At 43.2% G+C, this 27,657-nt stretch overlaps 1 protein-coding gene across 1 annotated transcript in view; it reads left to right on the forward strand.

Annotated features, from left to right (window-relative positions):
• The first annotated feature begins 1,662 nt into the window (after positions 1-1,662).
• Positions 1,663-27,657, forward strand: part of LOC138366644 (uncharacterized) — a 33,049-nt gene continuing 7,054 nt past the window's right edge. Inside the window, exons 1-14 of the mRNA XM_069327832.1 lie at positions 1,663-1,899; positions 5,348-5,578; positions 8,307-8,417; positions 11,571-11,785; positions 14,496-14,601; positions 16,950-17,120; positions 19,202-19,332; positions 20,350-20,610; positions 25,002-25,082; positions 25,542-25,697; positions 25,836-25,938; positions 26,074-26,187; positions 26,469-26,639; positions 27,514-27,615. Of these exons, the coding sequence (XP_069183933.1) occupies positions 1,672-1,899; positions 5,348-5,578; positions 8,307-8,417; positions 11,571-11,785; positions 14,496-14,601; positions 16,950-17,120; positions 19,202-19,332; positions 20,350-20,610; positions 25,002-25,082; positions 25,542-25,697; positions 25,836-25,938; positions 26,074-26,187; positions 26,469-26,639; positions 27,514-27,615 (2,181 nt within the window). The 5' untranslated portion in view covers positions 1,663-1,671. The remainder of the gene's footprint in view (positions 1,900-5,347; positions 5,579-8,306; positions 8,418-11,570; positions 11,786-14,495; positions 14,602-16,949; positions 17,121-19,201; positions 19,333-20,349; positions 20,611-25,001; positions 25,083-25,541; positions 25,698-25,835; positions 25,939-26,073; positions 26,188-26,468; positions 26,640-27,513; positions 27,616-27,657) is intronic.

Consider the following 27,657-nt stretch of genomic DNA (forward strand, 5'->3'; position numbering starts at 1 on the left):
AGGTCCACCCATTGTCATAGGTCCTGTTATGTAATCTCTTAATCCTTCACAGCCCGGAATTTCCATTTCTTAAAAACTCCAGTCCTTCCTGTAGTGCTGGTATGTTTGTGGATTAGGCCTCTTCCGATATTGAACCCATTTTCTTGCCTTTTCCTCTCTGGCCCTCTCACAATTTCTGTTGAACCAATCCCGTTTTCTGTTCCTGCACCTCTGTATTGGTATGAATGTTTGTGTGCCTTCATCGTGTATTTCTCAAAATTTGGCATACATCTCATTTACTTCCTTGCCTAGCAACAAGTCTGTCCAATTAAACTCATTAAAGAATTTTCTAAGTTCCCCATAGTGTCCTCTGTTGAAATCGAGTTTATCAACTGTTTGAATGTCCCCACTCTTTTCCAGATTATATGGCAAAGCATATTTAATTTCCAACAGGACATGATCACTCTCTTTCCTGGTGAATATTACATCCAGTATTGATGGAACATCTTCCCTCATTCTTGTGGCCTGCTTGACGTGTTGATTCATGAATGTCTCCAGAATGAGGAGTACAAACCTGCCTGTCCAAATGCTCTCCATTCTTGCTTCGTGGGCCTCCCAATCTAATGCTTTCAAGTTGAAGTCCCCCAGTACCAACAATCGTGACTTATCTCTATCAGGCCTTACTACAATCTCTCTCATGACCAGTATGAGTCTCTCTCATTTGTAATCCAGTTCCTCCTTTGTTCACGTGTTGCTTGCTGGTGGGCTGTAGGAATTTACGATTATCAATGTATCATCCTGATTTCAGACCTGCAATGCCAATGTGTCAACTTCTTGAGGGTTTTCAATTATTAACTCTCTTACCTTCAGGTGATATTTCACCAGCACAGCCACTCCTTCCCCCTTTCTTAATTTTCCTGGCACGTCTCCAAACTGAGTAGCCCCTTGGGAATACAACCACATTTAAAATATTTTCTTCAAGTTTCGTCTCTGTTAATGTGACAATATCTGGGACCTTAAACTGAATTATATCTCTTAGTTCCAGTATTTTTTATCTCACTCCATCTATGTTGGTATATATAATTTTTAGGAACATGTTCTCTTTCCCTTTGTCCTTTACTCCCCCTTCCTCTAATGATTTTGTTGCTTTGTTTTGATGTACCATTTCACTAGCTTTCCAGTACCTAACACTTTGTAAAAAAAAAAAATCGTCTTCATTTATATTCCCATTTAGACGTTTTGCTTCAACAAGCTTTGTTTTCAGCTTTTCTCTGTCTTCCTTTGAGAGGTCTTGTCTTATTGACCAAAGTTTGCCATCTTCATTACTCTGTAATTTCATGGCATTTCTAAGTACTTCCGTTATTTGTTTCACTCAATTAAATGTCACCCTTAAGGGGCGGTTCTTGTCTTTCTCATATTTTCCTATCCTCCTAAAATCACCGACATTTTCCTTTAAATTGAGGCCTTCTCCTAATCCTACTATTTTGTCTATGATTTTCCTCTCTTCTGCTGCTCTGTCCACCCTAGATGATATTTCCCTTTCTAAACACCTAAAAATTATTATGGACTTCAATCTGTAGTGTTTCCTCAGTGAGCACCTGAAGAAATAAAACTTAAACAAAAAATAGACCATATTATTCTCCCCCTCCCGTAAAGCCCTTATTTCTGAACATGGCAGAGGCAACAACACCGATGATGAAGGCTGCGGTAACTGTAGGGGCGACGACGGCGGTGGCGGCCCTGCTGGTGAGTGTGGTGGCTGGAGAGGCGGCGGAGGACTGGTACTCCGGCATCCCAGAGCAGTGGGAGCACCGCTACCATCAGGCCGTGGCCGGGGACCTGGTGGTGCGGGAGTATGTGCTCCAGGAGGTCCACCCGCGCACCGCACTCCTCTGTCCTAAAGACTTCGCTATTGCCAAGGTGAGGTCCAGACGAGGGAGGTAGGGAGAAAGGCGGGAGGAAGACAGATGGGAAGAAGGGAAGAGAGGCGGGAGAAAGGGAAGAGAGGCGGGAAGAAGGGAAGAGAGGTGGGAAGAAGGGAAGAGAGGTGGGAGGAAGGGAAGAAAGATGGGAGGAAGGGAAGAGATGCGAGAGGAAGGGAAGAGAAGCGAAAAAAAGGGAAGAAAGGAAGAAAGATTTAGTGAAGAATTATAGTTTTATATATATTCTCTCTTAAATCCTCTCTGCACTTTACTTCCTTCATTAGACGCGTTTCAGAACAACCCGTCTCTTGAATACTACACCGCATTTTGACGTATAATTCCCGTTAAGGCCAAAAAAACTGATGTATACTAAAAATTACAGCAACTTGCTAAATTGACGTGATGTCAATATATGTCAATTGACGTGATGTCAATGATGTCTATGACGTGATGTATTCGTGGGTTCTATGTTAGGTTAGGTTCAGACAATTTAGTACATCAGTCTGTGACGTATTCTAACGATGTAAAGATTCACAGCAATACACACAGTTTTTACAATATTTACATCAATAATTCCAATAATCTAGTACTTAGTAATGTTAATACTGACGCCAGACATGTAACAACATCTCGAACAATATAGCTGTAGTCATAAATTGACATGTTATTCAAGATAAAGAAAATATTGACAAGCTAAGTTTTACTAATGATACGTTGTAATTGGGGTAATCGTAAAACCGATATATTATGGGGGAAGAGAAAATTTTAACGTGTACTTGGAGAAGATAATTGGACATGTAAAAAATATAACAGATTTCAAATTCACATTACAACATTAAATTAAATACATTAAATTACAAATACAATGATAATAAAGTGAAACAAATAAAATCAATGCATTTAAATGCTTGTTATTACAAAATTACAGTTGGAAATACAGTCAAGTGAGTAAGACGTGAGTCCAACAAGGAATATTCAGACAGGTTATTGCGCAATGTGAAAGCTACTGTATGTAACTATTTATCATCAGCTAAATAAGTTTCTATTCCGATATTTCATAATGCAAAAGACGAGGGATATACACCACACATGCCATGTAACTCAATGTAATAATGGTTGCCTTAGCAGCGAGGCTTCGAGGACGACTATAGTCACCTTGCAAAAATTTGATGAGGCTCGCCCCAAGTATCTGCTCCAACCTTAAATAAATATTCTCTTTTATAAGTATACTGTAGATACAATAGGCAGTATTGTTGATACAATAGACACAATAAATAGCTATTGAATGATAATTAAGAGGCAATAAGATCCTATTTAAAGGTATTTTTCCTGATACAGCTTAACTATTAAGCTTAGCCTATTTCACATCACTTGTATTGTGTGTCACGTCTAATAACATTGTATGTTGGCCTTCAGTGACATGCAACACAGAACACTGAAAAATAACGAGGATATATGTGTGTGGTACTTTATTGGCTGCCATGCTAATATACCATGATGGATTATATTAGTACACGATGATGGTAATATATCATGATGATTGATAGTAGTATACCATGACAGGTGATAGTATACCACGATGGGTGATAGTATAACACGATTGTAATATATCATGATGGGTGATAGTAGTACTGTATAACATGATGGTAATGTATCATGATGAATGATAATAGTTTACCACGATAGTGATATATCATGATAAGTGATAGTTTACCACGATGGAAATATATCATGATAAATTATAGTTTACCACGATGATAATATATCATGATAAGTGATAGTTGTTTACCACGATTGTAATAATATATCATGATGAATGATAATAGTTTACCATAATGGTAATGTATCATAATGAATGATAGTAGTTTTTCACTTATGGGAATTAATCCTGATGGATGATGATAGTCTACCAACTCTAGTGAGTTAATAATTTCGAACTTTACCGTCTCGCCTGCCTGGCGGCTGGTCCGCTCACTCCCCCAGCACAGGTGTCCAATGGCCGCCTCCCGTCGCAAGTGTCCAGTCGTCTCCCGTCTCATTACTTGCTCATCTGACCCCTTGTCTGTCCCCCCTCCCCCCTCATCCTCCCCTCCCAGGTTGAAGACCGTGTTCGTTTCTGTAATTTTGCAAAAACCTGGGTCAAAAGTGGCAGTGACATCATTAAAACATAATTCGTGTTTTTTTTAAATATAAATACTACTGCTGCTAATATTTTTAATAATAATGACAATAATAATAATGAACAAATCCACAAGGTTGCAGTAAGTAGATACTATTGTCTACTTTGGGTTGACAGATCCCACGCTCATGGGGGAATTATGTGAAACCCCGGTTAGGCTTCAGTGGAAGCCTCAAGATCCTCGTTGGGACTTTTAGTACTCCAGGTTGCGATTTTTTAATCATGTCGTGGCACAGTTGACTAGAGCGCGTCTCGGAACATCCATCGCATAGGTTCGAACCCTCATCAAGGCCCTTGTGGATTTGTTCATTTAATATATCACGTTATTGTGATTTCTGTGTGTGTGGAATAATAATAATAATAATAATAATAATAATAATAATAATGAATTTTTATAGCTTCAGCTTGAATGTTTATATATTTATATATAGTCAAAGGCTACCTCAATGAGATATCCCAGGTCTCCTGTGCCTGCATATCTCACAATGCAAGAGATAATAATTTATAATTATAAAATGTAAATTATCCTCACCTCTTCCAAGGTGTTGGGGGTGGGAGTTGGTGGTTCGTGTGAGAGGGTAAATGTAGGTTGGGGAGTTGGGGATTTGGTATGTGAAAGTGGGCAGTGGGTGTGAATGGGAAGGTGGGGGACGGGGGTGAAGGTGAGAGTCAGGCGTTCTCAAGATATTCCACGAAAATCTTGTGGAAAAAAAAAAAAGTTATTTACACCTAGGTGCTTCCTACTTCGGTATATATATATATATATATATATATATATATATATATATATATATATATATATATATATATATATATATATATCACCATCCGTACCATGACACCACCACAGCCACAACCACCGTAACACCACCACCACTATCATCATCACCGCAGCTACCATATCACAACCACAGCCAACATAACACCACCACCGTCAGAACGACACCACAACCACCCTCAGAACACCACAACCACCGCCACCGAAACCATAACACCACAACCACCGCCACCGAAACCATAACACCACCACCGCCATTACACAACCACAGCCACCATAACACCACCACCGTCATAACGACACCACCATCGCCACCATAACACCACCACAGCCACCATAACACCACCACCGCCATAACACAATCACAGCCACCATAACACCACCACAGCCACCATAACACCACCACAGCCACCAAAACACAGCTCATTTTGTCTTTACCCCTTATATCGTCTTGTTACTGTCATCCACGTTCTTCCCTGCCTGCCGTAGCTCCGACTGCTGCTCCGGACGGGCGAGGACATCATCAGAGCCCACCCTGAGGCGGCGCTGGACGTGCCCTACGCCCACTGGCTGGTGAAGGTGGAGGATGGTGTAGATAGCGACGAGGAGAAGGGGTCCAGCAAGTGTCCCACCTTAAAGGCCTGCCTTGGCTACCAGGCCTGCTTCTTCAACTATGGTGTCGAGTTCTGTCACATGGACCCCATCCCCGGCCAGCGTAAGGTGAGCAAGATGCCGTAAAATGCTAGGGACAATGGGGTAGCCTTTGACAAGCCACTGACCTCCTGTCCCCCCGACGAGGCCATTAGAGATGGTGGCCCTAAGGTAAATTCAGAGAGAAAAAAGTTACAGAATCTGGAAGTCACCAATTGCTCGACAGTTAATGTATACGTACATTATCAGGGAACAATGTGTTTATCAGGGAATAGGTATTGGGTTGCTATGACTCGATTTATATATATTTTCCGCCATCTAATTCTAATCTTCGCACCCCGCCTCTACCCGACTTACCTGGCAACACAAGAGTGTTCAGACAAGCCACCAAATATCTCTTCTTCTTGATGGTATTTGCCGTTTGTATGAAGGCTTTTTCCTCTCAATGACTGCACCAATACTAATATTGGGAGACGCGTCACCGTGGCGCGTCAGTATTGAGGACACGGTTTGAAGAGTATGTGTTGTGTTGTGAAGGAGACAGAGGAGCGGGGACTAAACAGAGGTGTGTGTGTTAGAGGGAGACTTGCCGCACTGTAGGCCGGGGTGTTGTGTTTATGGCGTCAGCTGATCCTTGGTGCTGCGACGAGGCATTGTTTTCTGTGTTAGGATGCAGGTGGCGCCAGGTACAATGTGACACGGGTCAAATGTGGCCCAATTTGTTGGTCGACTGGAGATATTTAGCCAGTGCTTTAACTATTTGATATTTTACATGTAAAGAGAGGTCAGCTCCTCCAAGCATATGCTCGATAGTAAAAGTTATTTTAAGGGCGATATAAACACTTGTTTGAAGTTCACTCTGGCACTATTATGTCGCAAACAGTGAGGAAGGTAGTGGTCTAATATTTCTGGCACATGACAGTGGATGCAAAGTTCGTTGATGTCTGTTCTGTATTTAGAGGAAATATACTTTAGTCAACACACCCTCCCCAACACCCCTCCACTACCAAGACACCCTCCCCAACACTCCTCCACCACCAACACACCCTCCCCAACACCCCTCCACTACCAAGACACCCTCCCCAACACTCCTCCACCACCAACACACCCTCCCCAACACCTCTCCACCACCAACACACCCTCCCCAACACCCCTCCACCACCAACACACCCTCCCCAACACCCCTCCTCCACCAAGACACCCTCCCCAACACCTCTCCACCACCAACACACCCTCCCCAACACCTCTCCACCACCAACACACCCTCTCCACCACCCCTCCACCACCAAGACACCCTCCCCAACACCTCTCCACCACCAACACACCCTCCCCAACACCTCTCCACCACCAACACACCCTCTCCACCACCCCTCCACCACCAAGACACCATCCCCAACACCTCTCCACCACCAAGACACCCTCCCCAACACCCCTCCACCACCAACACACCCTCCCCAACACCCCTCCACCACCAACACACCCTCCCCAACACCCCTCCACCACCAACACACCCTCCCCAACACCCCTCCACCACCAACACACCCTCCCCAACACCCCTCCACCACCAACACACCCTCCCCAACACCTCTCCACCACCAACACACCCTCCCCAACACCTCTCCACCACCAAGACACCCTCTCCACCACCACCAAGACACCCTCCCCAACACCTCTCCACCACCAAGACACTCTCCCCAACACCCCTCCACCACCAACACACCCTCCCCAACACCTCTCCACCACCAACACACCCTCCCCAACACCTCTCCACCACCAACACACCCTCCCCAACACCCCTCCACCACCAACACACCCTCCCCAACACCTCTCCACCACCAACACACCCTCCCCAACACCCCTCCACCACCAACACACCCTCCCCAACACCTCTCCGTCACCAAGACACCCTCCCCAACACGTCTCCACCACCAACACACCCTCCCCAACACCCCTCCACTACCAACACACCCTCCCCAACACCTCTCCACCACCAACACACCCCTCCATCACCAACACACCCTCCCCAACACCACCACAAACACACCTATTTACGTATGAAGCTGAGCCTAACATTTTAAAAGCACTACGATCACCTTCTGTGGTTGTTCAATAAATCTCTGAACTGTATGTTTGACAAATCTCTCACCCTGTCCATGGAGGACAGAAGAAAATGTATATATGCTGTTTAGCATTGTAAATGTGTGGCCACGTCTGTGGTAGAAAATAATAATAATAATAATAATAATAATAATAATAATAATAATAATAATAATAATAATAATAATAATAATAATAATAAAAAACACCCTCCCAACACCCCTTGCAGCTGCGCCAGTCGTATAGTAATAAGGTTCGTCCACATTAGGTGTCATATATCAGCGGACACGTGTAGCGTGTAGGATATGCGCGTCACTTGCTCATTGAAGTTAAACACCATTTTATCTGGCTAGTTATTGGATTGGAAACCACTTGGAGGGAGCGTCGGCCGCGGCTAGAGGGTGGCGTAGGCAAGCAGTGTACCGGGTGTGTGTTTGCCACAAGGGTCTTGCTTCTACCCATATATATATATTTTTGTAGTTTTTCCGTAGTCATTAATCTCTTACATGCCAAATATTTTATTTAAATCTGATGCACATATTCTAGTTATCATTTGCATTAAGACCTCCAGCATAGATGTTCTTGCCCATCTGTTTGTCTGTACATCAGCCAATCTATTCGTCGTAAGAGTCTAAGAGTCCACCCGCTTATCTATCCACCCATGCAGCTCTTTATCTCTCCACCCGTCCACCTGCCGCAGGTCCTGCAGGTGACAGTTACGTGCTTGCGGGACAAGACGATGAAGGCGGCCCTCGTGAAGGCCAGGGAGGCCGCTGGCCATATTCGAAAAATATGTCGTCGGGCGCATCAGGTTAGTTACCCGTCTCTTCACGCCAGGGAGAAGGGAGGGCAGTGTGAAGTGGATGGTACTTTATTTAACGTGCAGATAATTATTTTTGTAATTTGAAATTCAAATGAGGCTCTCTCATCAATGTTCATTAAATAGCAGTTCTTCACACAGGGTGAGGGTGCTAGGTGGGTGTGCGTATGCATATGCATATGTATATGCGTGTGTATATGCTTGTGTGTACTCATCTAGATGTACTTGCAGGATCCAGGTAGGCAGGCTCCTAGCCCAGCCTTCCGAGCGTACTGAGATTAATGCAATGACTTATTTCTCACGCTTTATCATATTTACAGTTAAAACTTTGAATCGAATTCGCTTTAACGACTTCTACGTCTAACCTACTCCACTTGTTAAAAACATTAACACTAAAAAAGTGTTTCAGTGATTCTCATTTTCGTCAAGAGCTTCATGCATTAAGTCAAGCACATTCATTAGTGTCGCTGGTGCTTTTTGGCGTCTGAAGCCTTATAGGCAAGAACTAAGTAGATTATGTTTAGCTAAGTAGGAGTTAATTAAGCTGTTTACACATTAGTTTTTCGAATATTTTGAACAAGGCGAGCAGAATTGATATTGGCCTAATATCGTTGATTTTCAAAATTCAAATTCAAATGTTTATTCAGGTAAAGTACATACATACAAGAGGTGATACAAAAATTGATAGATTTATAGATAGAGCTAGTACATACAATGCCTAAAGCCACTATTACGCAGAGCGTTTCGGGCAGGAAATTTTAGTGAGATCACCACTTTTGTAGACTGGGATCACTCTAGGAGAACATCAGAAGAGGCTCGGAGTTCAAGTGATTTTTTGCAGAGAACAATGATATTTCCGGGGACAAAAAACATGATTTTTTTTATATAATAGGATTGGTATCTCAGCGAGGCTACTTGATTTAGTTTTAAGTGAGAGGATTTTAGTGTTCCTGTTAGCTTATGAGTGTTCCTGTTAGCTTATGAGTGTTCCTGTTAGCTTATGAGTGTTCTTGTTAGCTTATGAGTGTTCTTGTTAGCTTATGAGTGTTCTTGTTAGCTTATGATTATTCTTGTTAGCTTATGATTGTTCTTGTTAGCTTATGAGTGTTCCTGTTAGCGTATTAGTGTTCCTGTTAGCTTATGAGTGTTCTTGTTAGCTTATGAGTGTTCCTGCTAGCTTATGAGTGTTCCTGTTAGCTTATGAGTGTTCCTGTTAGCTTATGAGTGTTCCTGTTAGCTTATGAGTGTTCCTGTTAGCTTATGAGTGTTCCTGTTAGCTTATGAGTGTTCTTGTTAGCTTATGAGTGTTCCTGTTAGCTTATGAGTGTTCCTGCTAGCTTATGAGTGTTCCTATTAGCTTATGAGTGTTCCTGCTAGCTTATGAGTGTTCCTGTTAGCTTATGAGTGTTCCTGTTAGCTTATGAGCGTTCCTGTTAGCTTATGAGCTTTCCTGTTAGCTTATGAGTGTTCCTGCTAGCTTATGAGTGTTTCTGTTAGCTTATGAGTGTTCCTGCTAGCTTATGAGTGTTCATGTTAGCTTATGAGTGTTCCTGTTAGCTTATGAGTGTTCCTGCTAGCTTATGAGTGTTCCTGTTAGCTTATGAGTGTTCCTGTTAGCTTATGAGTGTTCCTGTTAGCTTATGAGTGTTCCTGTTAGCTTTTGAGTGTTCTTGTTAGCTTATGAGTGTTCCTGCTAGCTTATGAGTGTTACTGTTAGCTTATGAGTGTTCCTGTTTGCTTATGAGCGTTCCTGTTAGCTTATGAATTTTCCTGTTAGCTTATGAGTGTTCCTGCTAACTTATGAGTGTTCCTGCTAGCTTATGAGTGTTCCTGTTAGCTTATGAGTGTTCCTGTTAGCTTATGAGTGTTCCTGTTAGCTTATGAGTGTTTCTGCTAGCTTATGAGTGTTTCTGTTAGCTTATGAGTGTTCCTGTTGCTTATGAATGTTCCTATAAGCTTATGAGTGTTTCTGTTAGCTTATGAGTGTTTCTGTTAGTTTATGAGTGTTCCTGCTAGCTTATGAGTGTTTCTGTTAGCTTATGAGTGTTTCTGCTAGCTTATGAGTGTTTCTGCTAGCTCATGAGTGTTCTTGTTAGCTTATGAGTGTTTCTGTTAGCTTATGAGTGTTTCTTCTAGCTCATGAGTGTTCCTGTTAGCTCATGAGTGTTCCTGGTTGCTTATGAGTGTTCCTGTTAGCTTATGAGTGTTCCTGTTAGCTTATGAGTGTTCCTGTTAGCTTATGAGTGTTCTTGTTAGCTTATGAGTGTTCCTGTTAGCTTATGAGTGTTCTTGTTAGCTTATGAGTGTTCTTGTTAGCTTATGAGTGTTCTTGTTAGCTTATGAGTGTTCTTGTTAGCTTATGAGTGTTCTTGTTAGCTTATGAGTGTTCTTGTTAGCTTATGAGTGTTCTTGTTAGCTTATGAGTGTTCTTGTTAGCTTATGAGTGTTCTTGTTAGCTTATGATTATTCTTGTTAGCTTATGATTGTTCTTGTTAGCTTATGAGTGTTCCTGTTAGCTTATGAGTGTTCCTGTTAGCTTATGAGTGTTCCTGTTAGCTTATGAGTGTTCCTGCTAGCTTATGAGTGTTCCTGTTAGCTTATGAGTTTCTGCTAGCTTATGAGTGTTCCTGTTAGCTTATGAGTTCCTGCTAGCTTATGAGTGTTCCTGTTAGCTTCTGAGTGTTCCTGTTAGCTTATGAGTGTTCCTGTTAGCTTATGAGTGTTCCTGTTAGCTTATGAGTGTTCCTGTTAGCTATGAGTGTTCCTGTTAGCTTATGAGTGTTCCTGTTAGCTATGAGTGTTCCTGTTAGCTATGAGTGTTCCTGTTAGCTTATGAGTGTTCCTGTTAGCTTATGAGTGTTCCTGTTAGCTATGAGTGTTCCTGTTAGCTATGAGTGTTCCTGTTAGCTTATGAGTGTTCCTGTTAGCTATGAGTGTTCCTGTTAGCTATGAGTGTTCCTGTTAGCTTATGAGTGTTCCTGTTAGCTTATGAGTGTTCCTGTTAGCTTATGAGTGTTCCTGTTAGCTTATGAGTGTTTCTGTTAGCTTATGAGTGTTCCTGTTAGCTTATGAGTGTTGCTAAGAGTATACAAACAGCCACCGCAGCAAAAACTATTGCCTTCCACTGCCTCCACTTTGTGACAGGTGGTGCACCTGACCTACACGTCGCGGCTGGAGCAGGGGGTGCAGGATTACAGGCTGACGGAGATCCGGCCGCGGGAGGAGGCCGAGGAGGAGGTGTTCTACGGGTCGTGCCCGGCCCTGCCCTACACCCTGAGGGAGGGATACAGGGGTCAGTGTAACAACTCTCCTCCTGATTCCACCACCGTGAGCGAGGCGTTGTGGTCTCTCCTCGGCAGGTGAGGCGGTCTTGTCTCCTTTACATAGCAGCTCTCTTACCCTGTCAAAGTAGGAGAGACATAAATGTGTGTACATATTATATATATACATATGTATACATATGTATATATATATATATATATATATATATATATATATATATATATATATATATATATATATATATATATATATATATATATATATATATATATATATATATATATATATATATATGTGCTGTTGAATATGACTGAAAGGGTAAGATTAATGATTCTAACTCGAATTTTCTCAATATTTCTTACGTGTTTCTTCACTGTCGGGGGTAATTGAAAAATTAACTCTCCAAAGTTCATTTTTGCATTTTTATTTATGGTCTGATGCCTAGAAGCGTTTCGTAAGAGACTTCTCACATTTTCAAAGACAGATTTTTATGTACTCAGTTTCATACTTATATTTGTTTTTTGGTGAGGTGATAGGACAAATGTTTTTGGGTGAGATGACAAAACACGAACCAATGGGTAATAATGGGGTAAAAATAATTTTACATAGAACACGAAACAATGGGTAATAATGTGGAAAGGATAATTTTACATAGTCAGAACACGAATTATTGCGTATTTTCTCTTCTTGCTTCTATGTTGGTTTGGGGTCTTGAAGTGGGTAGAATATAGTTAGGTGTTAATTAGCTGTTGATTGTTGGTGTTGACTTTTTGATGTGTTGGGTCTTGGTGATGTCGAGTCTCCTGCTATCGCTGTATCTATCGATGATTTCTGTGTTGTTGTTAAGATTTGATTAAGGTCTGGTTGTGTGAGGAGATTATATGTTCTTTGATGGAGCCCTGTTGTTTGTGCATTGTCAATCGCCTAGAAAGAGACGTTGTTGTCTTGCCTATATACTGAGTTCTTTGGGGGTGACAGTATTATAATAATAATAATAAAAAAAGGCATTCTGTTTGGTGTCTGGAGAGTTTTTCATGAGTAGGTTGGCCGTTTTCTTGTTTTTGTAGTAAATTGTCAATTGTATCTTCTGATTTTTGTCTGTAGGGATAACGTTCCTATTAATAATATATTTCAGGACACTTTCCTCCGTTTTATGAGCCGTCGAAAAGAAGTTCCTGTAAAACAGTCTAATAGGTGGCACAAGTGTTGTGTTGACTCTTCAGAGGTTGCATGGCGTTTCACCTTTCTTTTTATGATTTCTTCAACATAACCGTTAGAGAAGCCATTGTTCTAACGAGACATCGACTGTCTTTGAAAATGTGAGAAGTCTCTTACGAAACGCTTCTAGGTGACAGACCATATATAAAAATGCAAAAATGAACTTTGGAGAGTTAATTTTTCAATTACCCCCGACAGAGAAGAAAAACGTAAGAATTATTGAGAAGATTCGTGTTAGAATCATTAATCTTACCCTTTCGGTATCTGCTGTATACACATACACACACATGTGTGTGTATGTGTATACAGGATATGTGTAATGTGGTCAGAATTGCATATTGCATTTCACCTTTGTAAACGCACATTAATGACACTATGTAAAGACACCTCGAACAATGTTTATGTAGGACAGACGTAAATCTGTGTATTTATGTATGAAGGTTAGATTAGCATTTTAAAAGCACTACAATCACCTTCTGTGGTTGATTGTTCAATTAATCACTAAACTATGTGTTTAACAGATTCCTAACCCTGTCCATGGACGATAGAAGAAAATTTATATATGCTGGTTAGCACTGTAAATGTGTGGCCACGTCTGTGGTAAGAAAAATAATACAAAAACACCTGGGGGCGGATAGGGGAGAATTCCCAGCAAACACACAATGTAATCACAACGTTATTTTTACGGCGTACCAACGTAATGTCGTAGTTAGTGTGTTGTGGTTACTTCGGGTGTATGCTGGGGAGGGGGGGGGGGGAGTGTTGGAGGAGAGGTGCTTGCAGGTGTGGCTGGGGATTTGGGTTGTTGCTGATCTATGTAACAAATTTCCGGGTAACACAATAGGCGTGGGATTGTTGATTGTTTCAAGCGTAGGTTAAACATATATATGTATGAGTTTGGTTGAATACGGAAGCTACCCGCATGAGCCAGTAGTTCCTCTGTATTTTCCCCTTATTCTTATATTATCATCAAATCAGACATAAAATGCAGTTGGAGAATGTCCAGAGGTATGCTTCCAGACTAGTTCCAGACCTGAGAGGTATGAGTTACAAGGAATAGCAGCAATAATGAAACTTCACGTCGTTAGAAGACAGATGAGCTGGGGGAGACGTGCTGACCACTGTCACAATTATCAGGGAAATAGACAGGGGGTAGATAATTACAGAGTGTTTAGACTTACCGGTCCATAAGAATAAATAATTGGACAAGTGGGTTACTCAACTGAGTCACTGAGACACTTGAATGAATACAGTGCTACATAGTCTCCCTGGTTTGGTGCGTTCCTTTCATAATTACTTACTGGAATGAATATTTTCAATGTCAGAGTTGTGAAAAAATGGAAGGTACTAGGAAGTAAGGTGGTGAGGGCAGACTCCATACACAATTTCATATGTAGATGTGATAGAGCCCAATAGGCTCTGGAAATTGCACGATTGAAAGTTGAGAGGCGGGACCAAACCGTCAAAACCTAATTCTTGCAAGCATAATTAGGTGAGTATGCTCCTGCCTCCTGCTCCTCGGTACATTCCCTGCCCAATACTGACCAAGACTTTACCCCCCGTCCCCAGAGTACCGTCGAGGGAGTGTAGGGAAGAGATACGACAGATCTACTGTTCCTTCCTCTACCACAACAAAGGTCTCTGTCTTCCGCCCTTCGTCCTCGAGCCTGGACAGGTGAGGACACTTTATATATACATATATATATATATATATATATATATATATATATATATATATATATATATATATATATATATATATATATATATATATATATAAATTATTTGCATTGTAATTATTATTATCGCTGTTTTGAAAAGCTGAAGGCACGGTGTGTTGGATTACTTGTTAGTTGGCATTGATGTCTCCTGCTGTGTGACCAGCACGAAGAACATTTTCACCTTCCTCCCATAAACAAAATACCAGTTATAAAACTGAAATCTCATGATGCAGGGGCCATTCCCTCTCTGGATAAGCCTATGTACTTTTACTGTCAATGTTGACAGTGTCTGTCTGAGGGCGTATTTGGTACGATGCTTTCTTTCCAAATATATAGGTCTTTTGTGTGTAGTGTGAGTTTGTTCGTTAACATCCATGAGTGGTAATTTTTTTAATTGATTGCCGTCCTGATTATGCTCTTAGGTTCCACCACAGAGGTATCGTATGTTAAGGTTCCACCATAGAGGTATCGTATGTTAAGGTTCCACCATAGAGGTATCGTATGTTAAGGTTCCACCATAGAAGTATCGTATGTTAAGGTTCCACCATAGAGGTATCGTATGTTAAGGTTCCACCATAGAGGTATCGTATGTTAAGGTTCCACCATAGAGGTATCGTATGTTAAGGTTCCACCATAGAGGTATCGTATGTTAAGGTTCCACCATAGAGGTATCGTATGTTAAGGTTCCACCATAGAGGTATCTCCCTTTTCCCTCTTATCTACCAGCGTTTTCATGTTTCAGGCCTTAAGTTTTCCCTCATATCTTTTCTTCTTTAGCTATGGAGGCCATTTTGGTTGCTGTCTTTCCAACCTTTATATTTTATTAATGTGGTTTTTCTTTAGATATGGACACCATACAGCTGCTACATACATCAGTTTCGGTCTCACGAATGTCGATAATAATTTATTTTAGTAATTCCCATCGGTGCATTTAAAAGCGACGTCGAAGTTTACAATGCCAGCGTCGTCTCCTCTCACAGTGTCTGTGAAGTGGTCCTCTGGTGACAGTTTACTGTCCAAGAACCTCCCCGAGAGCTCTTTCCGTGTCAGCGTTCCTTAATATCTTTTCACATAATTTGTAGTTTATGCCCGATATATTTTCCTTTATTCGACATTCCATATAAGCGTGGCACCCATCTAAGTCTTTTTATACTCCCTGATAACTTAGTACAATCTGCAAACAAATCCACTATCTCTGAATTAGCTCTGGTAGATTGATTATATAGACAATAAACATTACTGGTACTAGAACCACACCTTGCGGTACTCCGCTAGTGACATTTCTCCAGTCTGACATATCCCCGACCGTCCAAGTGGTTGGGCACCATTCCTCGTCCCATCCCAAACCCTTATCCTGATCCCTTCCCAGTGCTATATAGTCGTAATGGCTTGGCGCTTTCTCCTGATAATTCACTCCAGTCTGACATAATGCTTCTGAATACTGCTCTCATTTGTCTTTCAATTCGAAACAATTTTCTTTCATGTTAGTAGTCTGCTTGTCATCCTTCCTGTGTGGTCTAACTTCTGGAACAACCTCTTTGTGTAGGATTCCGTCAAAGGCCTTTTGTTTTTAAGTCAAGCGGATATAGTCTGCCCATCCCGCTGTTGCTCTATCGTATAAATTGAAGAGATTTGTTACATAAGCTCTTCCCGTTGGAAATCACACTTGTCCGTTATTATGTAATTTCTTTCCAGGTATTGGGTCAGTATGTGAGTGTGTGAGGGAGGGGCAGGGTGGGGGTGTACATGTGTCTCTCCATGTTCAAGTATGTTTACTGAGACAAGAAAGAAATACATCTCAAAGGGATAGAGTAGCTTAGGCTATTTCTACCCCGCTATGTGTCTCTTAACATGAGCCAAGGATCACAAAGATGAGGTCACGGCGAATAGAGGAGGGGGAGGGGGTGCTTGAATCTCGCACGTCCTGGCTTGCGAGGCGCTCTGAGGAGAGGAAAGCGCTATGTATATATGAGAAAATATTATGACAATGTGTGAAATTAAACCCACAACTCTGGAATCTACGGATACACGCACTACCCACTGAGCCATGATGGTCACCAACTACTTACTATACCACCGGGAGCCTTTGTTGACCACGTCATGGTCACCAATTATATAGATGGGCATAAACCTTATTCTTAAATTTGTAACGATCTGCAAAACTTTCTTTAGAGGTAAATTAACGCTATAATTTGCATCATTATTGTGACTCCATTTGACAATTCATTCATTCGTTTACTTTTTAAGTCATATATTATTTTGTATAATCGTTCCCGACCATTGATTCCTCTTACTGGCCAAGGTGAGTGAGGTGGAGCCGGAGCATCTTCGTCTGGTCTTCAACTCGTTCCCGCAGACAGGCACCCGACCGGACCTGGCGGGCTACCAGGACCTGAGGAGAGACCCCCACAAAGCCCTCATACCAGCAAGGATCGGCTTTCTGATACTGGCTCACAAGGACCCCGCAGCCCTGGTACAGTACACGTCTGATGTAGAGACAGATGTCAGGTGTAGGTGGAGGCCGCAGCCCTGGTACAGTACACGTCTGATGTAGAGACAGATGTCAGGTGTAGGTGGAGGCCGCAGCCCTGGTACAGTACACGTCTGAGGTAGAGACAGAGGTCAGGTGTAGGTGGAGGCCGCAGCCCTGGTACAGTACACGTCTGAGGTAGAGACAGAGGTCAGGTGTAGGTGGAGGCCGCAGCTCTGGTACAGTACACGTCTGAGGTAGAGACAGATGTCAGGTGTAGGTGGAGGCCGCAGCCCTGGTACAGTACACGTCTGATATAGAGACAGGTGTAGGTGGAGGCCGCAGCCCTGGTACAGTACACGTCTGATATAGAGACAGATGTCAGGTGTAGGTGGAGGCCGCAGCCCTGGTACAGTACACGTCTGATATAGAGACAGATGTCAGGTGTAGGTGGAGGCCGCAGCTCTGGTACAGTACACGTCTGATATAGAGACAGATGTCAGGTGTAGGTGGAGGCCGCAGCCCTGGTACAGTACACGTCTGATATAGAGTCAGGTGTAGGTCGCAGCCCTGGTACAGTACACGTCTGATATAGAGACTGATGTCAGGTGTAGGTGGAGGCCGCAGCCCTGGTACAGTACACGTCTGAGACAAGTGTAGGTGGAGGCACTGCATGGTGAAATATCGTGTAGGATCTCTCTTGTCCGTCGCACAAGGTGATGCCCGGAAAGGACCGCCACGTCCTTCCCGGGCAAGCACCGCGACCCAAGATACTACAAGGGCTCGGCACCCGTCTGTGACAGCATACTTTCGAGTGTACGAAATCTTTGATGTAGATTTCATACAGTTTGGTCGACCGGGCACCACAAGGGTACCCCATCTAGGCAGTACGTGTATGTAGATCAGGGGTGGTAAACCTATAGCACACGTACCCAACGAGGCACACAAACATATTTTTTAGGAATAAGGACCTGCCCGAAACACTATGCGTGCTAGTGGCTTTACAATAACTCTTGTGTAATATATATATATATATATATATATATATATATATATATATATATATATATATATATATATATATATATATATATATATATATATATATATATATATATATATATATATATGTCGTACCTAGTAGCCAGAACGCACTTCTCAGCCTACTATGCAAGGCCCAATTTGCCTAATAAGCCAAGTTTTCCTGAATTAATTGTTTTTCGACTACCTAACCTACCTAACCTAACCTAACCTAACTTTTTCGGCTACCTAACCTAACCTAACATATAAAGATAGGTTAGGTTAGGTTAGGTAGGGTTGGTTAGGTTCGGTCATATATCTACGTTAATTTTAACTCCACTAAAAAAAAATTGACCTCAGACATAATGAAATGGGTAGCTTTATCATTTCATAAGAAAAAAATTAGAGAAAATATATTAATTCAGGAAAACTTGACTTATTAGGCAAATCGGGCCTTGCATAATAGGCCGAGAAGTGCATTCTGGCTACTAGGTACGACATATATATATATATATATATATATATATATATATATATATATATATATATATATATATATATATATATATATATATATATATCATACACTGAAATAACTATTTAATTCAGTATCACAATGCTTAAGGCTACTAAACAAATTAAATTTGTTCCAAGTACTTTCCCATTTTATGGAATCGTCGAGAAGTTTTCCATGACGATACTGTAAATGGGAGGAAAATTCTGTTTACTCTATCTGTGACAAGTGTTAAATATGACACGCGCAATGCGTCAAAACGACTATTTTTTTTTTTAAACTAAATAATCTTATTCATGACAGAAAGTCCAATTTTCAGAAATTAACTATTTTCCAAGTGTTTTTTTACGTGCAAGAGCTTGAATGTGTGAATAGTTGATAAATGGAAGTTACCAATAGTTACCAATTATCAACAGTCACGTAATTTTCAACTTAATAATACAAACACGAAGACAAATGTTTCCACACGAAACTTTCACCAATATAGAGAAAGAGTGGAGCCATAATTTAACTAGTAGAGGAGTAACTAAGGTGCACATGACGAGGACAGGTACAGCTGCTGAGCATGTTGTACCGTCCGCACCACTACTACGTCTTCCACGTGGACCGGCGCCAGGCAGCGGTGCGCGCCACTCTCACCGCTCTCCTCCACAACCTCATGCCCACCGCCACCAATGTGAGGTAAGTAGTTCATGAACCTACTTGTGTAAAGGAGGAAATGTATATGTTTATCTCTCAGAATGTTCGGTAATACGTTTATTGCTTGTGATGTGTGTCTATGTATGTATTAACACGATGTACTGAACGGGGTGAGAATAGCTTGAGCTACCTCATCCCTTTGTGTGTATTTTACCTCAATAAATTTATTTCAATTTCAATTTCAGTGTGAGCCTTTTCTCACCTACAGCCTCACCCTCTTCGGTATTCTGTCATATAGACACACACGTGGTGGGAGTCTTGCAGTCGTGTATATCTATCTCACTTCACTAAGACGTCTCCGTAGTCCTTATACCATACTTGTTGGCTTATATTGTGTAAAACTATTTTAGTAAGTTTTATCCTTTCGAAGTACAGTTGACTTCGTTCTCGACTCACAATCTGAGATCTATGCAGATTTGTTTCCCGGACTGGAGAAAAATGGTTGGGTCAGTTTCCTGTCACCTAATGACTCAGTTCAGCAAAAAGTAAATAGGTACCCAGGAGGTAGGCAGTTATTGTGGGGTTGCATCTTGGGGTTAGGTTCGACCTTGGGAGACCACGATACAAGCCTAAATTGCATATATGCACAGGCTTCTTGTCCCCAAAGAAAACGAATGATTTATTTATTGAGGTAAGGTAAAGCACTAAGCCCCTACGACTATATAACTTAATGTTAAGAAAGCAGACTAATGTTCAAATGGTTCTGTAGAGTAGAGCATGAGTTTGTGCGCGTCAGTACCATATATATTTGTTTCATGGACGAAAAACCTGCGTGTTTATATACACGCAAACACAATAAGAGTTATACACAATAAGAATTACACATGTGTTTATACACACGCAAGCCTGCGTGTGTATATCCCGCCGGCAAATACGGGATATTAGCGCTAGATATCCGGGATCACTGTACCCAGCTAGGAAGGCCTGCTACATGATATTATAATCCTCCTTGTTCGGTACGTTCTTGTGATAATTATTTGCATGCAACACTCCCTGTAGAATTGTGCCGGAGTCGAGATCGTTCGGGGCGACGTGGGGGTCCTTCAACATCGTGCGCGCCGAGCTGGAGGCCTTCGAGGAGCTGCTCCGAATGGGCGTCTGGGACTTCGCGGTGAAGATGAGCGGCTCGGAGTTGCCACTCAGGGACGTGGACGACTTGAGTGCCACCCTGGCGCCCTACAGAGGCTACAGCTTCCTCCCAGTGTTCGGTCAGAGGAACAAAGACATGAACGCCGACCAGGGGCTGGTGTTGGATGTGTGGTGGGTCTCCGGATGTAGGGGTTCACATGCAGCCTCTGTAGTTGGTTTTTCTTAACTACTTGGTTCTTGTACGTCCTCTTCTCTCTATTGTTTCTGATATTATTCCAAGACGCTATTATTTTTATGTCGTCGTATATATGTGTGTATATGTGTGTGTGTGTACTCACCTAGTTGTACTCACCTAGTTGTGTTTGCGGGGGTTGAGCTCTGGCTCTTTGGTCCCGCCTCTCAACCGTCAATCAACTGATGTACAGATTCCTGAGCCTACTGGGCTCTGTCATATCTACATTTGAAACTGTGTATGGAGTCAGCCTCCACCACATCACTTCCTAGTGCATTCCATTTACTAACTACGCTGACACTGAAAAAGTTCTTTCTAATGTCTCTGTGGCTCATTTGGGTGCTCAGCTTCCACCTGTGTCCCCTTGTTCGCGTCCCTCCAGTGTTGAATAGTTCATCCTTGTTTACCCGGTCGATTCCCCTGAGGATTTTGTAGGTTGTGATCATGTCCCCCCTTACTCTTCTGTCTTCCAGTGTTGTAAGGTGCATTTCCCGCAGCCTTTCCTCATAACTTATGCCTCTTAGTTCTGGGACTAGTCTAGTAGCACTAGACTGTGTGTGTGTGTGTGTGTACTCACCTATATGTACTCACCTATATGTGCTTGCAGGATCGAGCATTGACTCTTGGATCCCGCCTTTCGAGCATCGATTGTTTACAGCAATGACTCCTGTCCCATTTCCCTATCATACCTGGTTTTAAAATTATGAATAGTATTTGCTTCCACAACCTGTTCCTGAAGTGCATTCCATTTCCCCACTACTCTCACGCTAAAAGAAAACTTCCTAACATCTCTGTGACTCATCTGAGTTTCAAGCTTCCATCCATGTCCTCTCGTTCTGTTACTATTCCGTGTGAACATTTCGTCTATGTCCACTCTGTCAATTCCTCTGAGTATCTTATACGTTCCTATCATGTCCCCCCTCTCCCTTCTTCTTTCTAGTGTCGTAAGGCACAGTTCCCTCAGGCGCTCTTCATACCCCATCCCTCGTAGCTCTGGGACGAGTCTCGTTGCAAACCTCTGAACCTTTTCCAGTTTCATTATATGCTTCTTCAGATGGGGACTCCATGATGAGGCGGCATACTCTAAGACTGGCCTTACGTAGGCAGTGTAAAGCGCCCTAAATGCCTCCTTACTTAGGTTTCTGAATGATGTTCTAACTTTTGCCAGTGTAGAGTACGCTGCTGTCGTTATCCTATTAATATGTGCCTCAGGAGATAGATTAGGTGTTACGTCCACCCCCAGGTCTCTTTCACGCGTCGTTACAGGTAGGCTGTTCCCCTTCATTGTGTACTGTCCCTTTGGTCTCCTATCTCCTAGTCCCATTTCCATAACTTTACATTTGCTCGTGTTGAATTCTAGTAGCCATTTCTCTGACCATCTCTGCAATCTGTTCAGGTCCTCTTGGAGGATCCTGCAATCCTCATCTGTCACAACTCTTCTCATCAACTTTGCATCATCCGCAAACATCGACATGTAGGACTCTACGCCTGTAAACATGTCGTTAACATATACAAGAAATAGAATTGGTCCCAGCACCGATCCTTGTGGTACTCCACTTGTTACTGTTCGCCAGTCCGACTTCTCGCCCCTTACCGTAACTCTTTGGCTCCTTCCTGTTAGGTAGTTCCTTATCCATTCTAGGACCTTTCCCCCCACCCCCGCCTGCCTCTCGAGCTTGAACAGCAGTCTCATGTGCGGTACTGTATCAAAGGCTTTTTGGCAGTCCAGAAATATGCAGTCTGCCCAACCATCTCTGTCCTGTCTTATCCTCGTTATTTTATCATAGAATTCCAGAAGGTTTGTTAGGCACGATTTCCCTGTCCAGAACCCATGTTGATGTTTGTTCACAAACCTAATGTTCTCCAGGTGTGCAACCAGTCGTAGCCTAATTATTCTTTCCAGTATTTTACAGGGGATGCTTGTCAGTGATACAGGTCTGTAGTTAAGTGCCTCCTCCCTATCTTCTTTCTTGAAGATCGGCACGACATTTGCCTTCTTCCAGCAACTGGGCAATTCTCCTGACATAAGTGACTCATTAAAGATCATTGCCAGAGGCACGCTGAGGGCCTGTGCTGCTTCTTTTAGTATCCACGGTGATACTTTGTCTGGTCCAACTGCTTTAGTTGCATCTAGAGTTGTCAACTGTTTCATTACCTCCTCTGCTGTCACCTCTATATCTGATAGTCTTTCATCTAGGGTAACCCCTTCCAACAATGGGAGCTGCTCAGGCTCGGTAGTGAACACTCCATGGAAACTGGCATTCAGTGCCTCGCAGATTTCCTTGTCACTTTCAGTATATGCCCCCTCTGTCTTCCTTAGTCTTGTCACTTGGTCGTTCACCGACATTTTTCTTCTTATATGACTGTGTAGTAACTTAGGTTGTTTTTTCGCTTTGATTGCAATATCGTTCTCATAGTCCCTTTCCGATGTTCGTCTTATGTTAATGTAATCGTTCCTAGCTCTGTTGTATCTGCTTCTGTTGTCCTCTGTTCTTTGTCTTCTGTACTTCCTCCACTCCCGCCTGCTGGCCATTTTTGCTTCCTGACACTGTCTATTAAACCATGGGTTATTATATTCCCTCTTATTTTTTCCCTTTACCGTTGGTATAAATCTCTCTTCGGCCTCCTGGCATTTCTGTATGACTAGGTCCATCATATCTTGGACTGTTTTTCCTCTAATTTCTTCCTCCCACTGCACTTCACCCAGATAGTCCCTCATCCTCATATAGTCCCCTTTCCTGTAGTCAGCTCTCCTTTCCCAGATCTCTTGTCCCATGGTCATAAGTTTGAATTCCATCATGTAGTCAAAGACTAGGACACAATGGTCACTGGCCCCTAGAGGTATTTCATGCTCTAAATTCTCGATATCTTCTACGTTCTGGGTGAAAATCAGGTCTAATAGGCTCGGTGCATCTCCTCCTCTTTCCCTTGTGTCTTCCTTCACATGTTGTGTCAGGAAATTCCTGTCTATAACATCTACTAATTTTGCTCCCCACGTTTCGTCCCCTCCATGGGGATTCCTTGATTCCCAATTTATCTCTCCATGATTTAGGTCCCCCATGATCAGCAGCTTCGCTCTCATTCTGTGGGCTAGTGTTGCTGCCTTCTGCAGTTCATCTATACATGCTTTGTTGTTGTCATCATACTCCTGCCTGGGTCTTCTACTGTTTGGTGGGGGATTGTAGATTACCATGATCACAATCTTCCTCCCATCTACTGTCAGAGTTCCATGTATGAAGCTTGTGCACTCATTGGTAACTCGATTTCCCAGGTCTTCAAACTTCCATTTCCGCTTTATTAGGAGTGCTACTCCCCCTCCCTGTCTCTGTGTCCTCTCTTTTCGTATCACCTGGTACCCTTCAGGAAAGATTGCATCTGAGATCATGTCATTAATTTTAGTTTCCACAATTGCAACTATGTCAGGATCTGCTTCACTCACTCTTTCTTTTATCTCTTCTGCTTTATTAGATACCCCATCAGCATTGGTGTACCAAACCTTGAGATTCTTCATGGAAACTCTTGTACCAGAGTTCTCCCTTTCTCTGGGGGTCTGGGGGGATCTGGGGGATGTCTGGGGGGTGACTGGGGGCAGAGGGGATCCGGGGGATCTGGGGGGTGTCTGGGGGATGACTGGGGGCGGGGAGGGTCCGGGGGGATCCGGGGGGTGTCTGGGGGGGTCCGGGGGGTGTATGGGGGGTGAAAGAGTTCAGGAGGGGTGCTTGGGGGGCTACTGGGGGCTGGGCTTCTAGGAAGGTAGGTAGGAGGGTCTGGGGTAGGGCCTGGGTAGGTAGGTCTGGAGTAGGAAGGGCATACTGGGTCTGAAGATTAGGGAGGGCATAGAGGGGTTGGGAGATAGCGTAAGGTTGGGAGACAGATAGAGGTTGAGAGGTTGGGAGGGGGAAGGATAGAGGGGGTGGGGGGGACCTCCCACCTCCCTCGCAAGGGTGGGGGGTCACATGGAAGGAGAGGGGATGAGGAGGGGTGAGGGCAGGGTAGGCTTTGGGTGTTGAGGGGATGAGGTCTGGGTGGGTTCTTGGGGTTGAGGGGATGAGGTCTGGATGGGTTTTGGGGGTTGAGGGTGTGTGTGTGTGTGTGTGTGTGTGTGTGTGTGATTTCCGTTTTGTGGGTGGTGGAGAAGTTTGTGTAGAATATTTTAATAATAGAGCACAGTAATGTATTATTGGTAATTTGTCAGAGACAGCATGGCGGCTTAACCCATTTTTTCCCCGTAATTGCTATTTATTGTTTGTTTGCAATATCGGTAACTTATCGCCAATGAGTTTTAATTAACGTCTTCTGGTTGAGCCCTTAAGAGCTTGGACCTCAACAGGCACGGGTGTGAAGGTTACGTCTACAATGTGACGAGGGCGGGAGGTCAGCCATACCCAGAAGAGATACCCATCCATACAGGGTAGGTTAAAAATGGTCATGAGTCACACTTGGCGATTCCCGAACACTCACCTGGTTTTAAACAGATGATGGAGCACTACTCTGTTTTTGGTTACATTCATTGACAAAGCAATCGTGACAAATCAGCCATCGTTAAATGGCTTTCGTGTGTATATGTTATTTAATAGTATTATAAACACGCTTTCGTTATAAGTATGTTCTCTTTGTGTGTGATGTTGTCCATTACCAGTGCAACTCTCACAGGCTACAGGCCCCCTTCACCTGTACATCATGTCTCATCTCTCTGCCTCTCTCCTCCTGACTCTACATGTCATATGACGCTTCCCTTATGACTTTGCCTCTCTCCCTACTTGATATGACTTCTTGTCCGTATGGTAGTAACTCTATACGTAACTTGGCCCCCATTCTTTCCTTGACACGACCTTATTCCTCATATGACCTGATCGTTGACGTGCCCCAGATCACAGTGGGCGGTGATGAGTCGTGACCTGGTGGACTACTCAGTAACCTGGAGCCGTCGGAATAGTCGTCTGAACCGCTGGCACTTCCACCTGCAGACCTCCATAGTCCCCGACGAGTCCTACTTCCCCACCGTCGCTATGAACTCCCCATATAAGTAAGTACGTGCATGTCCGTGAATCGTATGACCACGGACGTGAAGTGATTGTGCCCAAGTACATAATTCCTTCAACCTGTGATCATATTCCGCCCAGCCCCTGAAGACAGTCCTCCACTACCCATATATCTTTCATAGGAATCGGATCCTTCCTTTGGGGTTCCACTGGTTGAGGCGGTTTGAGGGCCTCAACACCATCTTTCTCTGTCGTCACATGGAAGACGCCGACTTCTGTGGCCAGGTGGGTCTTCGTCTGCCTATACGAATAAATACTTCATTTTCCCAAAAATAAGAATGAATGTATTTAGATATGTAGAATTTGTATTTATCGTAAAGTCAAACTTGAAGGTGAAAGCCTGTGCGTATCTTACACCAGGGCCCGGGACCGATCGAAGAGGAGAACTTGAAGGAAATGTTGGAGGCATCACACAGGTATTTCTTGGCCAGGAAATTCTACACCCACGACATCAACCACTCAACCAGGAAAAAGGTCAGCATTTACCATAGCTAATTCAGGATGCAGAGTGAATCCTCAAATATAGTGATTTGCATCGATTCCTCCCCACACCTATATCATTCTTCTTTCCCCTTCCTAAAACACAACTACGCCTTCCAAGACAACTCCTCCTCCTCCGTCCTCAAACACAACCCCTTCCCACTTTCCTCAAACAGAGCCCGTTCTCTCCTTCGCCCATATACTTCGTTACCGGCTTAGACCCCCACCCTCTCCCACTCCCCCATCACTGAAAGACCTGCAACGCCCTGTCGCAGATAGCGGAACATGTGAGGACCAATTACTACCAGAATCTGAAGAGACACCTGCCGGCGGCCCTCCTGCAGCAGCTGACCCACCTCGCCTTCCCCCTTCTACAGCAGCAGGTGGCTGCCCATCCTCATCTAGCCCACCTCAGCCTCACCCCCGGGGCTGTGCTGGGGCTCCGGGTAAGCTTTGTTTCACAATACGACTCAATAGTGTGAACCACCTGCATCACCCAGCCCAATCTTACCTTCCTTCTGGTTTTAAATTCTTGCTTCTTTTAAATTCTTGATAATATGGACCATGTAGCTAACTTGAAAGTCACCAACTATCTGAATTTTCCTACTTTCATTGACAGATTGTAGTCATGCCTTGGTCCATTGTTCGTCTTACCTTGGTCCTTGTCCATCTTACTTTTGTACATCCATCTAATTTTTAATGATTTCTTTGCCTGTTATAACAGAATAAAGCTTATATGTTATTTCAAGATCTGAATTTTAACTGCTTTAGAGTTTAAATATTTTTAACTCTCAAGATGGTTTACACATGATCCTCTAGTATTTTGCACCCTGAACTTGTTATTAAAACTTGTCTCTTTTGCACTGCGACCTCTCACCTTCCTTCCCTTAGTGAGTTCCTGCAGACTGCCCAGAAAGGATAAATTAGTACGTCAGTACACTTTCCCAAGATCCAGGGTGATATCTCGTCTGATTTAGATCCTTTACTCAGTTAAAGTTTTAAATAATGTCCTTGTGTGTGCGGGAAGGTGATGTCACATTTGAATATTGGATTACTAGGGGAAGTTTGGTACAAGAGTAAGATCTGGGGCACGCAACTAGTATTATATGCAAATTCACGCATATTCATAAATTATATAAAATATGCATCTAATGCCATCTCTTTCACCCCATACTTCTGCTCCACCTACGCCACCTTGTGCTCCACTTGTGCCACCTACGCCACCTTGTGCTCCACTTGTGCCACCTACGCCACCTTGTGCTCCACTTGTGCCACCTACGCCACCTTGTGCTCCACCTGTGCCACCTACGCCACCTACAGGTGATGCCCCGTCTCCACCTGACCAACCCGTGCTGTTCTCTGCCCTTCGAGAGGTCCTTCAAGAGTACGCAGGAGTTCTTCTACTGGGTAGACTTTTCCCTTGTGAGTCTCGTCATGCTGCTCATGGTGGTGATAGTGACGATA

Source organism: Procambarus clarkii, chromosome 20, assembly GCF_040958095.1.
Source record: "Procambarus clarkii isolate CNS0578487 chromosome 20, FALCON_Pclarkii_2.0, whole genome shotgun sequence".
Lineage (NCBI taxonomy): Eukaryota > Metazoa > Arthropoda > Malacostraca > Decapoda > Cambaridae > Procambarus > Procambarus clarkii.